The sequence below is a fragment of the Rousettus aegyptiacus genome, unplaced genomic scaffold, assembly GCF_014176215.1.
Source record: "Rousettus aegyptiacus isolate mRouAeg1 unplaced genomic scaffold, mRouAeg1.p scaffold_m13_p_6, whole genome shotgun sequence".
NCBI classification, from domain to species: Eukaryota; Metazoa; Chordata; class Mammalia; order Chiroptera; family Pteropodidae; genus Rousettus; species Rousettus aegyptiacus.
This window is the reverse complement of record NW_023416309.1, coordinates 100,412,258-100,427,722: the sequence shown is the minus strand read 5'-3', so window position 1 is coordinate 100,427,722 and position 15,465 is coordinate 100,412,258. Positions and strand designations below refer to the sequence as shown.

Here is a 15,465-nt window from a genome sequence, read left to right as displayed (position 1 = left end):
ATTGGTTCTGCCATTTCAGACAGCCGTGTTAAACAAATAAACATTTAATGACCAAAAAGCTTTTTTAAAAGAAAGAGTTTATTGGACCATACTGCAAACCATAAAAGGACCAGGTCCTAGGCCGTGAAGTCTGAACCACCATCCGCATGGTAGGTGCAGGAGGCAATGTGTCTATCATCCTGGAGTTGATGAGAACTTTTATATGTTATGTTTTAGGGAAAAAAGATGTAATTTGTTTGAAAGAATTTACATTGGCTGCAGATAAGGGGGGCATGATAAGGCGAAGCAGGGGCAGTTCTGTGATAGGATATCCGTAAGGAAGAAATATTTACCACTTTTGATTGATTATAAGCAACAATCCTGAAAGTTCATACATATGCAGGATGTCTGGTGGTCCACGGTAGGGAGTCCGGGGTTGATTCAAAGCTCCAACAAACATTCAGGAGTGTAAGTAGTCTTTTGTCAGTTGGCTCAAAGCCATCAGTTGGTTAGTTATAATATATAATTATTATTTTTAAAACATACAAACAATTATTAATAACAATTACTTGGATAATTCTTTCTGTCTCCCTCACTCTCTGGCCCATTGTAATTTAATTTAGAACATCTCAGTTGTTTAGCAATGGGTATCGGTAACTTTGAAAATGTTACTGACAATCCCACATATGAAAATTCTTCTTAAGGAAATTTCTGAATGTAGATAGAACCTTGTGCAAAGATTCACCATGCCGTTATTTATAAAGCAAAAATAGAAAATAAATATCTAGTGACAGAGAACCAATAAATCGAAGCACACTGATAGGATGAAATATTACACAGCTAATAAACATTTTATTTATAAAACATTTATAAAAATGTGGAGGAATGCTTATTATATATTAAGTGAGGAAAGCAGGATATGAAGTTGTGTATATAAAATAACTTGTAAAGAACACCAGCAAATAATGAGGAGAAAAAAGAGAAGGAAATACAGCAAAATGCAATTTTGATGGTCTTTGGTGACTTGGTTTCTTTTTCCCCTCCATCTTTCTAAGTTTTATATACTGGGCAACCCCCACTTCACTTTTGAAAGAAGATAGAAAAAGAAAAAAATAGTTCTGCTACTCTACCCAGCCATCCCCTCTCCAGGGGGCCAGACTCAGGGTCATCTTGAGGTTCCCCTTAGGTTCCTGCTCTATCGCCTTCCTCTTCCATTTTAGACACCCACCTGGCCCAGTGGTTCCCCCTCCTCCCCCAGCTACCAGAACCCACATGCAGTCAACTCTTTCTTGACAAGGAAGTCATTAAGCTCTTCTTCATCCTCCTTCCAAAGCCTGAATGAATGCCTGGCTGCATGGGGAGATTCAAAAGGCAACTGCTCCTTCCCTTCCAGTGTGCACCTGTCCCTGGCCTGGACTCAGGCAGGCCCAGGAAAGCCATAGCTGCGGTCATGGTGTCCTGCATAGAACAGCCCCTACAGAAGCAGGTGGGAGCCCCCATGCACCAAATAAATGTAGATGCTAAGCTGGAGGGACCTGAATTCAGTAGGCCCACTGGTTCTTCAACTCAAGTATTAGAATAACCAGGCACTTATTAGAAATGCAGAGCCCTGGGCGGAGCCCCAGAACTGTTTTTTTGTGGATCTTGGTGGAGCCCAGGAATCACATTTTTAACCAGCTTTCTACGGGACCGGTTTGCAGGTGGTTCACAGCTGCCCTTCAAGAAATCAGAATCTGGTTCTAACCTGGCCATGTTCCTTCCTCCTCCTTAGTTTCTGCAGGAGAAAGCGGTGCCCAGTTTGAGGATAGAAGGAAGGGAGGAAAATGTGGGCTCTGGAGGAAGACGGCCTGTTGCTGGGCACCCAGACCAGGGGATTGCCTGTAGAAGATACAAACTCAGACCAGATTTCCTGCGCCCTGCCTGGCCCGGGTGACGTTCAGTGGCTGCACGCCTGCCCAGGAATGTGAACGTACTGGGGAGGTCCTGTCTCTGCTGGAAATGTGAGGCCACCACTGCAGGTTGACAAAGGCTTCTGGGTTAGGCTGGGGCATGCAAGAAGAGAGAGGGCCTGGGGAGGGTGAGGAGAGCCCTGGAGTCTGGCAGGCATGGACTCTGAAGCCAGGGCAGAATGCCAGAAAGCTTATCCAAATCAGTGTGAATCAGGCCACTCGGTCATAGCAGGTCAGGCCTGGAGAGCGCTCTGCCGCTAGACGGAGATGAACTTGGAGAGGCTGGGCTCTTCCTCAGACATGTGAAGGGGTGGCCCTGGGCTCGAGTCACACTCCATGTCCTGGAAAGAATGATCGTGCACTTATTAGAAATGTAGAATCCTCTGAGGTCCATAAAGACAACAGTGGGGGTTGAAAGCAGAGCCCAGCCGTGGGGTCTCCAGGTAGCCTTTTCCACAGTTCCAGGCCTCTGTCCATCTGAGGGGCACAGGAACTACCAAGTTCTCCCCAGAATCCTCAGGCTTTGACTCACCCCCACCCCATCCCTCATCCATCCATCCCCTGAGGAAGCTATATCCTCACGGCCTCAGACTAGGTTCTGGTTTTAGACGTTGGAATCCTGCCAGCCCAGAGCTCCTTAAGCTGTGATTCCCCAACAAGCTATTTGAGAATTTTCTGAATGGGGTGTGGGTGGGGGTGGGGGGCGGGGAGGAGGGCAGGGGGAGGATGTAAGGTCAAGAGCCTTGTCTCCTGAGTGAAACGACCAGCTGAGGCTGTGGTCGTGATAGGGTAGGCGGGTGGATGCAGGGGAGCAGTTTGGGGAGTGGATGCTGAGGAAAGAGCCTTCCTCCCCCCACACTGTCAGAGGGGAGTCAGATGAGGTGACTCTAGACCCCCCGGGGCCCTTTGTCCACACCTGGCTTAGGCACTGGAGCTCCCTGCAGGAGGGCTTGGGGCTGGCATGAGGCCTAGTGCGCGCTGCAAGATCGATCACGGCGTACTCTGGAACATGACCGTTCTTCAGAGGCTAAAACAGAGACTGAGTCAGAACAGACTGTTCTTGGCAGCAGGGCTGGCCTTTGAGCTAGGACACGAAAGGAAAGTGCAGGAAGGGTAAGCAGGGGGAAGAAAGCTGGCTGTGGAGTCAGGGTCCTGGGGCCCAATTTCCTTCTTCTCTGTGTGACCTTGGGCAAGCCACCTAAACTCCCCGAGGCTCGGTTTCCTCAGCTGTAAAATGGGGATAAGGATTTTCCTTCAGCTTTAGAATGAATATTCATGATAATGTTTTATCACTCAACAACTGGGGACTCCTGGAATGATTAATTTGTTTTCATCAATGTTATTTCTAGCCTTAAGGAAGAAGGATTGTGTAGGCTACCGGTTCTTTGTAATAGGCCCAGAGAGAGAGCAAAATTGGGCACCTAAAAGATTCACTGAATAACAAACAGAAAGAATTCATCAGAGACCAAGTAAACCCCTCCTTGATTAGGTGAGGAAGCTGAAGCCTGAGGAAGACAGGTGGCTGGGCCAGAGCGAGTGGGGACCCCATCTCCTGACCCAGGCCCTGCGACTCCCATGGATCCTCAGTTTGGGACATCAGGCCTCTCCACCTCCCGTTCCCTTGTCCTAACAGCTGGGAAGAACACAGGCAGGAGCTGCCAAGGCCCCCAGCCAAGTCTCCCAAGGGCACAGCTGCCCTGAGGTGCCCCAGCCAGAGAGTCCCATGGCTTGATGGGCTCTGAAATCAAAGAAAGGAGTTATCATATTCTGGATACTTGGGGGGTGTCTCCTCTTACCCTTTCCTAACTACAGCCCTGTTCAGATGGGAAAACAGAATCAGAGAGGTGATGTAACTTGCCAACGTCACACTGCTGGCAAGCGGTTGTGCTGGGACTTGTACTCGCCACTGTTTGACCTCAGACCCAAGCTCTTTTCCTGTATCATCCTGGCAAGGCATGTCACACACTTCTCTCTGTCTCAGTGACCCTGTCTACTAATGGGGCCCCCGCTTCTATCAATACCCTGCTACAGAGGATGGGGACCGGGGATGGGGGAAGAGGACAGGAGATTTCACAATGTTGTCACTCAAGCCCCTTGTCCCTCCAGCCCTTCCTGTAGTGACGATATGGCGGAGCTGGGACTGACTAGAAGACTCCTGAATGGATTTGGGTCCATTTCCCATTCATCCCACGTTTACAGCTTTGTGATTAGGTCAAAACCCAGCCACTACTGATCACCGACCACCAGCAGCTGCAGAAGTGTCACAGACTCAAGGGTGACTTAATTTGAAGAAAGAGCCTCAGGGGGCAGAGGCCAAACTACACATGTAGGTAATGTAGGGAGGAGGCAAAAGAACGAAAATATTAAATCAAGCTACATTCAGAGACTGCGATCTGCTGACCAGCTCTGCAGCCAGGCCAGGAGGACACCTGCAGAACAAAGGAAACTTTCTGCTGGGATCGCTGACAACCCATTCCCCACACTGTGAAGGGGAAACAGGAAAAACAGAGTCTTTAAGTGGCTGCCCTACACAAATAAAATCATTCATTCCCTCTGGCTAAAACCACGGAGAACCTATGGATTAAAGGCTGGGAACTTCCAGTGGGGGGCTTTTCAGGCTACATTTTCTTACCTTATCACGCTACATACTCTTCTGCTTCCTCACTGTATGCCCGTATCATGTATCATAGAAAACGGGTTAACAAAGTCTTGAAACTATAACTCACAGGAACTAAAGAATGATATACATAAGCTGAATTCCCACACTCTGTCTCTGGTATGTTACCCCTTTTCTAATAAACTTTCCTTTTGACCTTAACTTTGGCGGATGTGTTGAGTTCTTTCCACACTCTCTGCCAAAGGACCCTCTTCTCTCAGTGTGGGGCTTGGTCTCCCGCTTCCCACCCACTCGGAGAGATTTGCCCTGTCCTGCGTCGTAGGCAGTGGCCAGGACCACTGCCCCACGTCTGTATGGGTCTTGGTCTATCATCAGTCCTTCTGCCTGTGCCGTGGACCAGCAGCCTGTTCCAGCAAGCGTGGGGGCATTTTCTGGGTCGTAGAGTATATAAGATATATAGGAGAGCCTCTGCTTTTACGCACTCGAAAAACAGTAGCAAAAACACAGGGCAGGCTTGAGAAGCTGCAGCGGAGTCCCGATCTAAGGCCAGCCTGAGTCTGGGGCAAGAGTCTGGGGCTGTGGAGTTGGCTCCATTTCTTAAGCCCTTGTACCTCAGGGTGGGTGGTGGAGAAGCACAGGGTGTTGCAGCCCCACCACGCAGACCAGACGTGGTTAGTTTTCCCAGTTCCGCCTCTTTCGGGTTGAGTTGCTGTGGGCAAGTTATTAACCCTCTCTGAGCCTCTATTTCTTATTCTATAAGAATGCGGGGGTGGGGCAGGATTATAATACCTAGCTGTGCAGAAGTTACAAAGATTCAGCGACATATGTAAAGCCTCTGGCGTGTAGTAGGTGTTCAAGAAAAGAGGAAAAGGAGTTTTGCCATCCTGAAGCTGCCTTTTTGGGGTATTGATTTTAAGCTGTTTGTTAAGAAATAAGACCCAGAAAGAACCTTTGGCTTTCCCCCTTTCCAACCCAAGATTCGGACAAAAACACCTATTTTAGGAAGCTTAATCACCTGCAGAATTTTCACCCTAGCCTTAGTCAGGAAGATTCCAAGCCCTAGCTAGATAACCCCTGTGTCCCATTGTTTCTGAGTTGCCTAGCAACAACTTTCCTGCCTTGTTGTTTCATTCTTCCTCAACTACCTGTAAATCGCCCGTTCTCACTTCCGAAATCTAATACACCATCCTCCCCCTTTTCTCCTTTGTCCAAAATGTCTTATACACCAAATGCTGCCTCGCTGTCTTTTCATGCTTATGCGAATTTCCTGGGAGCATGTATCATACACTTGATTTTCTCCTGTTGATCTGTCTCTATTAATTTGATATTAATACAGCTAGAAGAACTTAGAAGGCAGGAGGAAAAGTTTTAACTTTTTTCAGCCTCCATAGTCTCTTGGGAAGGAAAACATTGTTCTGACCCCTAACACTTTCCTCTGAACTGGTCACGTTCACAGGGTCTTGCTTCTGCCCCCTTGGAGACCCTGTTCCATCCTTCCCCCATCCCATTCCCTCCCCTCCCTGCTGGCCCTGTGCCCTTTCCTGTCCCCTCCTCCACAAGCTGGGGCAGGACAGGGGACTCAGGCAGGAAGCAGAACAAGGCCGCCCCTCCAGTGCGGTTCCAGGGCAGCAAAGCGGGGCGGCAGGGCTGCCGCAGGCAATCTCGGCCTCCCCAGTGCAGCCTGGAGGTTCTCCCTCCCACCCCGGCCCCTCTTCTGGAGTTGGAGTAAGCCCCGGGACATACGGCCAGGAGCCTGGGCTCTCTGAAAGCGGTCAGTGACAGCTCCCCGCCCCCCAGCCCTTTTCCTCCCTCCCGTCTGCCACTTTTGGCCCTGAAGAGCTTCCTGAGACAACAACAGGCTGTTTCCTGAGCTCAGCCCAGTATCTCATTCCTGCCCCTTCCCCTCGCTAGGGAGAATGAGCCAGAGGCTTTTGTCTTTGCTGGCGCCAGGAAAAAGAAGGCAATAGTAGCTCACTTTCCTGCCCCGAAGCTTAAGGGACTCAAAGTGCAGGCAACTCAGTAAATAGCTGAGGGAGGAGGGGCTAGGTTGGGGGTGCTGGGTGATGCTGAACCTGTGATTCTGCAGCCCTCCCCTTATGTGTGGGAGGGGCCGAGTGGTCTCTGGCCTGGGGCCAGCGGTCTCTCTTTGCAAGGGTCAGGGAAGGGCCCTGCGGCAGGTGGCCTCAGGGCAGGTTCCCCTCTACAGGAAGGTGGGCATAGGCACCCCCATTTCCTCTATCCCTGGTCCTCGGAGCACCACCATCAGCCTGAGTCTCAGAGCCAAGGAAAGCTTAGAGAAAACATTAGGGTGTAATGGAAAGAGGAGAGCTGGGAGTAGAGAAATCTGGGTCCTGCTTTCTATTCGGTCCACCACCTGCTGTATGACTGTGGGCAAGATTTTTACCCTCCCTTGGCTTCAATTTCCTCTTCTGCAAAAGCAGACTACTAGAGTCTGTAGTTGTCATAATCTGATGTGCTGTCAGAAACCTGGAGTTGAGGGGTGCATAATGTTTAAAATTCAGGTTCCTGGGCCCCATGCCTAGAGATTTCGTTTGAGAGAGTGTGTTTCTAACACCCTCCACTTATCTGCTGACCCTAGGTATTCTGAAAGGAGGTTTACACCAAATTTAGAAGAAGCCTGGAATAGATGATCTCAAAGGCCCTCTCTGGTTCTAAAATGGGGTGGACAGAGGGCGCTGGGGCTGGGGAAGAGCTCTGCCTGGCCCTGTAGGAAGTCAGGGAAGTCAGGCACTCCGTCAGCTCACAGCTGGAAGGTCTGGTCTCTCTCGGGGCCTCACACAGGTTACCCAGAGGTGGGAAGTGGGAAGCAAGCCCTGCCTTGAGGTCAGCCATGGAGGACTAGATAGGAAGATGCAGAGGTGGGACCCAGGTGTCCCGAATTCCAGCCACGAGAGGTCCAGGGTCCTAGCTTGGGCTTTGTCCTGTCTCCTTTCTTACCAAAGGTGAGAAGTGGACTTTCTCATTCCTCTGTGTCTCCGAAACCGCAACAGGTTGAACTGAAAGAGGCCAGAAAGAGCACCTTGGAGCCAGGAGTAACCACAAGTAGCCTGCAGCCGCTCCCACAGAGGTGGTCCAGAGGGAGTTGGCAGGCAGGTTGGGCAGAGAAGCCCCTTCCAGCTCAGTCCATTGGCAATGACCCGACCTTTGGAGATCAGTACATGGCTATCCCTTCGTGTGGGCTAGAAACTGGCTGGGGAAATAATTCTCCGTTTCTTCTTAAACTTCAGCGGCATATGGTGCCCTAGGAAATTTTATTTAAATGCAGATTCTAATTCAGTAGGTTGGGATTGGGGCCTGAGAGAATGCATTTCTAACAGGCTACCAAGAGGTGTCACTGCTCCTAGCCAGTGACAGTTTGAGGCAAGAGGCTCTGAGGTTGTGACCCGAAATGCTCCCACCCTGTGTGCTCCTCTCTGACTCCTCCGAGTGAGCCTGGGGACACGGGCAAAGCTGACATTTCTTTCTGGGGCCTCACAGGAAGGAGTTGGGAGGCAGGCCTAGGATATCCCCACGGTCACCTTCACAGGGACAACATCCAGTTTGCAAAGTGCTTTCCCACACGTCATCCTGGCCCCATTGCTTCCTAGCTATAAAGCACAGGGCAAGCCGCTTAACCACTCTGTGCCTCAGTTTCTTCCCCTGTAAAATGAGGGTACTTATAATAAACAGTTCCTAATTCCGTAGTATTGGGGAGATTAAGGAGATAAAAGCAGCATCAGCCACACGACAATGCCTGGCGTGTGGTAGCGACTATTACTGTTAATTCAGTTTATCTTCATCTGTGACATCCGCCGCAGAAGCCAAGAGTCACACGGGGCCACTGAGCACTGGAAATGTCACCACTCTGAATTAAACCAGGTTTCAAAGATTCGATATGAAAGAATGAATGTAGAATATGTATCATTAATACTTCTACATTGATTTCATGTTGAAATAATGACTTGGCTATATTGTGTTTAAAAAAATATGTTATTAAAGTTAACTTCACTAGTTTCTTTTTACTTTTCATGTGACTGTCAGAGAATTTTAAATTTTAAATATTGCTGGTGGACATATATCCGTGATCTGAAGAAGCCAAGGCTCAGGGAAGTTGGGTGACTTCCCCCAGGTTACAGCTAAAAAGTGGGGAGCTGGGCTTTGAAGTCAAACAATGAAAGAAGCTGAATGCCTCTGGAGACCCAGCGGCAGACGGGGGGCCACAATGTCCATCACGCTTAAGTTCAAGGGCTGTCGGTCCTTTAAGTTCAAGGACTCAGTCCTACCTTCCCTCCTATAGTCAGCCCTCACACAAGAAGCGGGACCTGCAGACACTGGACACGGATTTGCTGGGGTTGATAGGGAGAGAAGTGACTCATGAGCTTGGATTGATGTGAGCAAGCCAAGAGCCCCCATTCTCCCACTGTTGACGGCCCAGTGGTTCCCCCAGAAGGGGTGGCAGGACTCCTGATGCCAATGTGTCAGATAGATCCCCTGAACCACGAGGTCTCTCTGGGGAGGTGAGGGGACTGCAGGTCTCAGTACGGTCCCCAGCCGAGAGCCTCCTACCCACTCCCATCCACCTTTGCTCACCTTTCTTTCTCCACTGGAGCATGTACCTGCCGAGGGCAGCCAGGCCTGTGGCCAGCAGGAGGGTCAGCAGCACCAGGACTGGCGCCAAGATGCGGACCATTGGGAGGGACGTGCTGTGGGTCAGATGAAAGTGGCTGTCACTAGACATCAGCAGCCTGTTCTTTGGAATCTCAGCCATGTCCCTTGTCTTTCCCGAGGAGATCAGAGGGCATAAGGGGCCAAACATCTTGTCAGTCCCAAAAGAAAGGACCCCAGCCCCCACTGCCAACCCCAGGAGACACTTTCGGCTGGGTCTACACTTGCCAGCAGTTACCTGGATGTCAGTAATTGAGTGCAGTTATATATAAACCCCCAAGAACCAATTCCTCAGGCTAGGACTCCAGTTGGGTAAGATAACAAAAAAAATTTTTTTGGGTTCCATATTCTCATGCTTGGCACAGGGCCCAGCGCATAGTGTACAGGCAAAAGCTACTGAACGAGGGTGGCTGTTCCTGAGGCTGGAGCAGTGGGAGAGTCCCCTGTGGGGACTGGAGCCATGCTGGACCCTTCTCCTTGGGTAGATCTGCATTTCTAGGGCAACAGGGCTGCTGGCCCTGTAGTGCAGGTCTCTCACTGCTCAGGGGCCCTGCTGAGGGGAGGAATGGGGGCTGAATCTGCCCATGGGGCTGCAATCTGCTGCCATGACGATAGGCTGAGTTCGCCTGGGAGAAACAGTGCTAGGTTGTTATTAGCTAAAGGCGCCTTATGGTTTGGTGATGGCCTGAAAGGTGACTTTGGTCATCTGGAGTTCACCTGGACTTGGAGCTGCGGACGAGGCCTGTGTCCTCTGTTGAGGCGGAGTCCAGGTGTGTTGCTGGTTGGGAGGCCCCTGCATGAGGAGAAGTTGCTTCATGAGGAGAGGTCTCGTCTTTCAGCGAAGTTATTGTGTGAGGAGGGCTCCCTGCGTGCGGAGCGGTTCCTGTGTACAGGGAGGTTCCCGCGTGCTCGTCCGAGGGCGGCCCTGTGAACGAAAAGGCCTTGGCCTCTGTCTTCCCCTGCTTGGCTGTGGTGACTGTCAGGTGGAGACTAGGAGAAGCTATAAGTCCAAAAGCAATGGCTCAGCACCTTCCCTGACCTTGGAATCCCAGCTTCCCCGGACTTCTGACCCTTGACCATGACCCCTTCCCTCCCTGGGACCAGTTTCTCAGAACATCCCAGGAAAAAGGACAGACCAGGAAGCAAACAGAGGTGTAGGAGAAGCCGTCTGAGCAAGCAGGCCATGTCTCGGGCGTGGCCCACACCTTTGCACAGTTTTTAGCCCCTTTTTGTGCTCGTAGACTGTTCCTTGCCCCCATCTCCATGATCCATTCCAGTAGATGCCTTTCTGCCTTTCCCCTACGGTCCAGGCCAGTTGTCACCTCTGCCCTCAACTGAAAGTCCTCATGTCACCATCACATGCCCACGCCTACCACCTATGCCTCAGTAGGCCTTGACCTCCTTAAACAGCCACAGGGTTGGCAGGGCAGGGTGTCACGGACAGATCCCGAGGTCAGGGCCCAAGGCCCAGCCTCCCCTGCTCACCCCTTAAACCCTGGGTGGAGCACACAGAACATGAACTTTTTGGTCAGGCTGTGTTTACTTCCTGTGTGACCTTAAGCAAATGACCTAACCCTGCTAAGCCTTCGATCCCTCAGAGTGTGAGGGCAGTAAAGTGCAGTGTCAGGCACCAGGCAGGGGGAGCTCACTGGATGTCGCTTTACAAAGGGCCGGAGGAAAGGCGGAAAAACCATTCACTCACTCAGTTGTGGGAGCTGAGTGTGCCAAGCTGTGGCTTTGGGCTGGAGGCTTGTTGTAGCAAGAGGCTGGAAGGAGGGGGTTGGGGAAGGACAGCAGGGACCTAGGGGAAAGGAAGAGGCCGGCGTCAGGGGGGCAGGGACCATTGCTCTGAGGCAGCTCTCCTGCCTTGGGAGCGGCCAGGAACCTTCCCGCCCCCAAGACCTACCTCTACTCAGAGCATGGTCATCTTCTCCCCTCAGCCCACAGGCAGTCACCATGGGAGATACCAGCAGATCCCTAGCCTGTTCGTCCTGCAGTCCCCTGGGCTCCCGCTGGGCTCAGACTTTCAGCTTCCCTCGCCCTCCAACTGCCCCTCGGCCTGCCCTTTCCACGCCACCCTTCTCACTGATGCCAGTTTTGTTTCTAAAATACACATTGGATCCCATCACTCCCTGCTTCAGAATAGTCGATGGCTGCCCCATTGCCCATAAGCTAAAGTTCAAACTTTGTCTTAAGCCTTTCAAGGCCTTTTAAACTCAGACTCAACCCACCTTGCCAGCTTCACCTCTTCCCCGTCCATGAGCCTGACACAGAGAGTTGCCCTCTCGTCCCGTTTAAGTGAGCCTCCTGCCTGCCTCCATGACTCCGCCACGTTGTTCCTCTGTGTGCCGTGCCTTGCCTTCCCATCTCTGCTTAACACACTTCTTTCTGTCCTTCAAGCACTGGCTCAAAGTCAACTCCTCTGTGACATCTTCCCTGGAAGGAACAAATCCTTCTTCCTCTGTGTACCCACTGTACCCTGTGCACGTCGCCAGTGGAACTAACGTTCAATTACGCCGCAACGACTTGTTTATGGGGTCTCCCTCCCCACTAGGCTGGACACCCTCGAGGGCAACATGCCAACCTCCGTGCCCAGCACAGTGGGCATAAACCTAGCGTGGCCAACCCCCCAGGAGCCACGGAGCTCCCCGACTCCCACGTCTGTCAGTCGCCTCCCAACTTACATGTCATGCTGGGCTCTCTCTTTCCCCACCATTCTCTATTCTAACGCTAGGTCAGTTTTTCTCCAACTCTTCTGAGTAAAGAATCATATCTTCTGCAAATAAAGAGTATTTTTCTTTTCCTTTCCAATATTCATACTTCTTAATCTTATCATATTTCATTATCTAGGGCCTCTAGGTAAAGACGAATAAAAAGAAATAATAGTAGGCACTTTTGTCTTATTCTGGCCATTCCTAGAATCTTCTAATGCTTCAGCATACTCAGTGGTGTACTGAGAGGCTCACTTGGCTCTGTGAGAGCTGATTCTTAACTTTTCAGGAATTTCGTGAGCCAGTCGTTAAGCTGTTGGTGGCTGGAAGTTGGCCAGGACAGGGGCTTTTACACCAGATAAGCTGGCACACATTTCAAGTTGGAGGTTCCCCAGCCAGTTGTTAAACATTCGCCAGCTCACCACTGCCATGAGTCTTCTCTATTTTCAATATCCCAACTGTCACCAGAGATAGGCCGGCAAGGTCTGATACCAGAAGATAATAAAATGATGCATATGTTAGACACAAATAAATAATGATAAATGGGGGTAAAAGTGAAAATAGGAAAGCCTCAAATACAGGTGAAATTGATCACCACAAGATGAAAATGAGGTCTGAATATTGATAAAAATTGGAAGAGATTGGGGAATTTTGTAAATCATGTGGTTCTGATCGATGTGGTCTTGATGCGGCTATGAATTTGGTGAGAATTTTATTTCTTTGAGACTCATCATATTGGGGATCTGGCAGCGGGGATGAGATGGGTCCCAGCTCTCGGGCCAGGAGAGGGAAAGAGCGGACACCAAAGCCAGAAATGACCTGCTTTGGCATTCTGGTTCCACCCTTCCTGCCACAAGGCACTGGGCAAATCATTTTATCTCCTAGAGCCTCAGTCCACCTTCTGCGAAATGGGATACGAAGACCTACCTCCCCCTTACTGACCCACAAACTGGGGCTGGCTACCCCTGGGCCCTCTCTGGCTTCTTTCTCCTTGGCTTAGCAGGTCCAGGTGCGAGTCTGGGCACCTACAGAGGTACTCCATTCCTGGTCTGAGCCCCATGGTTCCAGCCTTGGCCCCTTAACACCCCCGAGCCCAACAAGCCCCTCTGAGGCTGGTTCCCAGGCACTCCTCCTATCTTTCCTTGGGACTTCAAGATTGGGGTTAGAGGAGGTGAGAAGGGAGAGCCGAGGCCACAGGCAGGTGGGACCAGTGTGGCCTTGGCCTGGGCGATGCTGTGGGTGGATCTCGGGTACAGTGGCTAGAGGCCTAGCCTGAGGAATCCTTAGGAATCTATCTCTCTGACTCCAGGGAGGGAGGGAAGGAGTCTTTTTTATTCTGTGGGATGTCCACCTTGTTCCCAGCCCATGGCAATCTCTCTCCTATATCTGAACAGAGAAGAAAGGCAGTGAGCCTGGAGTTGGACAGATCCAAGTTTAACCCCGCTTCGCCACCTACTAATGGTGTGACCTTGGGCAGCGACAGTGAAAGAAGAGCTGAGGCTCATGCGGCAGGGTCTGTGCCCCAAACGTTTGACCTCTGTGATCTCACTGCGTCCTTGAGACCCTCCCGCATGAGGCATTGTGCCCCTTTGTGGAGGGGAAACTAGGTGCACCACTGACCACCACCCAACCACCCGCCCCTCCCTCCTTCCCTCTGCATCTCCTATCCTCCAGCCAGAGAAGGAGAGGCATTTGTTACCTTGAAGGACTACCAGAGAGACCAAGAAAGTCTCATCGAAACCCAGTATACTGACGCCACACCAGTACTTCCCCGTGTCCTGCCTGGTGAGATTCCTCAGGGTCACGTTCAGTGTGAGCTCCTGGGGGTTGTCTTGGATGGACACCCTGCCCTTTGTCCTCTCCTGGCCGTCTTCTGTGTAGATCGTGCCCGAGCAGTAGGGGATGAGGAGCCCGCTCTTCCTGCACCAGTATTTCTTGTTCTTCCTCAGCTCCTCCCTGTAGGTGCACTGTAGGGACACAGTGTCGCCTTCGAATCCGACGATCTCGTTTGGGCCCACCATGGCTCCATAACCTGAAACCACAGAAATGGGTGGGGGTTGGAATCCCCTGGATTCAAATCCTGGGGTCAAGACCAAAAAGCTTTCCTCGGTCACCCCTCTCTGGGGGCAGTCCTGTCAAAGCTGGTACTACCCTCCTCCACCAGGGGACTTTGGGACAGGCTGTTGAAATATATATATTTCTACATAATTGTTTCCCTAAACCTGATGTATTAAAGGGATTGTAGGCAGGGAAGCTCTAGATTCAGAAAGTCTGAAGTTCGAGTCCCAGAACTGACGCTTAATAACTGTGTGACCTTGGAGAATCTGCTTGTCCTCTCCGGGCCTCTGAGTTTTCTCTATACGTGATGACAATGTCCTATTTCATGTCATTTACGATGTTATCATATGTAAGATACACTATAATTTTATATACCACTAAGAAAAACGTCGTCAATTGAACAATTGACATCACTTATAAGATGCATCCTGATTTTTGATGTGAAAAGTTAAAAAAAAAAAAAAAGCAGGTCTGTGAATTGTTGAAACCGGATAATTCTTTACCTCTCAGAGTTGTCGTGAGTGGTAAAGCAGAGGTTCAAGAACTATTTGCTGAGTTTATCCTGGCAACCATATTCGGGGTGTCTTGTCTGCCTCCAGGCTTGACACAGAGTCGGAAAACGAAGGTGAAACAGGGAAAGTACCTCCCACAGCCACAAAAAGGAGGGAACCCCTAGGTCCGTGAGAAGACCTGGCTCTGGCCTCCAGAGCCGGCAAGCGCCAGCCCCCTCTGAGGGCTGAGGAGTCTGAGGACGAGTGGGGCGGGGTGAAGCCTGAAAGGGTCAGGCAGCGCGGCTGCCTCTCAGGAGGTCCTCTCTCTGCAGAACCAGAGCCCCACATCCCTCCACCACTCCCCCTGCCACCATCTCACCTGGGAGCACCAGGCAGCTCCACAGCAGGACCAGGGGCCTCATCGTGGGTGCCGGCCACGCCGGAGCACTGACCTGGGACTGGGAGCTCCTCACCCAGTCACACTGGGCTTTAACTTCCTCCAGATGAGCAAAGTCCAGATGAGGAAGAGAGGGGATGGGGCGTGTGGGTCACCACTGGGCTCCCAGCCCAGGGAGCCGCCTCTGCCTCTCCCTTTACTTATCCCCACCCCCTGCCTGAAAACCCACTGGCCCTTCTCCCAAACCAGTGTCTCCTGCAGGCGGTCTTAACCATGCCCACAGGCACACACCCCAGGGAATCTGTACAAAATTCAGGGAGTCCCTGAATTTGGATGGGAAAAAATTATGTAATAACTTGCACTAACCTTTCAGCAAAATCTTTTCCTTCTGACATGAGCATTAGCAGGACCCGTGACTTTGTCATTGATAAAATTCACAGACACTAGCACATGAGTTGTCACTGATAGCTCAAAATATCACGTACACTCCTCACTGCTTGGAAAATCATCAGTTATTAGAACTGCCACTGAAGCTGATTATTTAAAAAGCTAATAAAGAACCACATTTATACCTATATTAGACATATAAATATTTCGA

The 15,465-nt window shown here is 50.9% G+C and overlaps 1 protein-coding gene across 3 annotated transcripts; it reads right to left on the bottom strand.

Moving 5' to 3' along the window:
- Positions 1-809: 809 nt before the first annotated feature.
- On the bottom strand, positions 810-14,977 carry CD300LG (CD300 molecule like family member g). Of its 3 annotated transcripts, none has more exons than XM_016139664.2 (8): positions 14,850-14,977; positions 13,621-13,953; positions 10,913-11,011; positions 9,928-10,135; positions 9,136-9,248; positions 7,504-7,562; positions 2,845-2,955; positions 810-2,269 (listed from the first exon to the last, which is right to left on the bottom strand). In XM_016139664.2, the coding sequence occupies exons 1-8, from the start codon at positions 14,890-14,892 to the stop codon at positions 2,186-2,188; spliced, it is 1,050 nt and encodes a 349-aa protein (XP_015995150.2). In that variant the 5' UTR covers positions 14,893-14,977; the 3' UTR covers positions 810-2,185. The 3 variants fall into 3 exon arrangements, with proteins under 3 accessions (XP_015995150.2, XP_015995152.2, XP_015995151.2); XM_016139666.2 differs by having other exon boundaries at positions 9,928-10,003; XM_016139665.2 differs by lacking the exon at positions 10,913-11,011.
- Between the last annotated feature and the right edge of the window lie 488 nt (positions 14,978-15,465).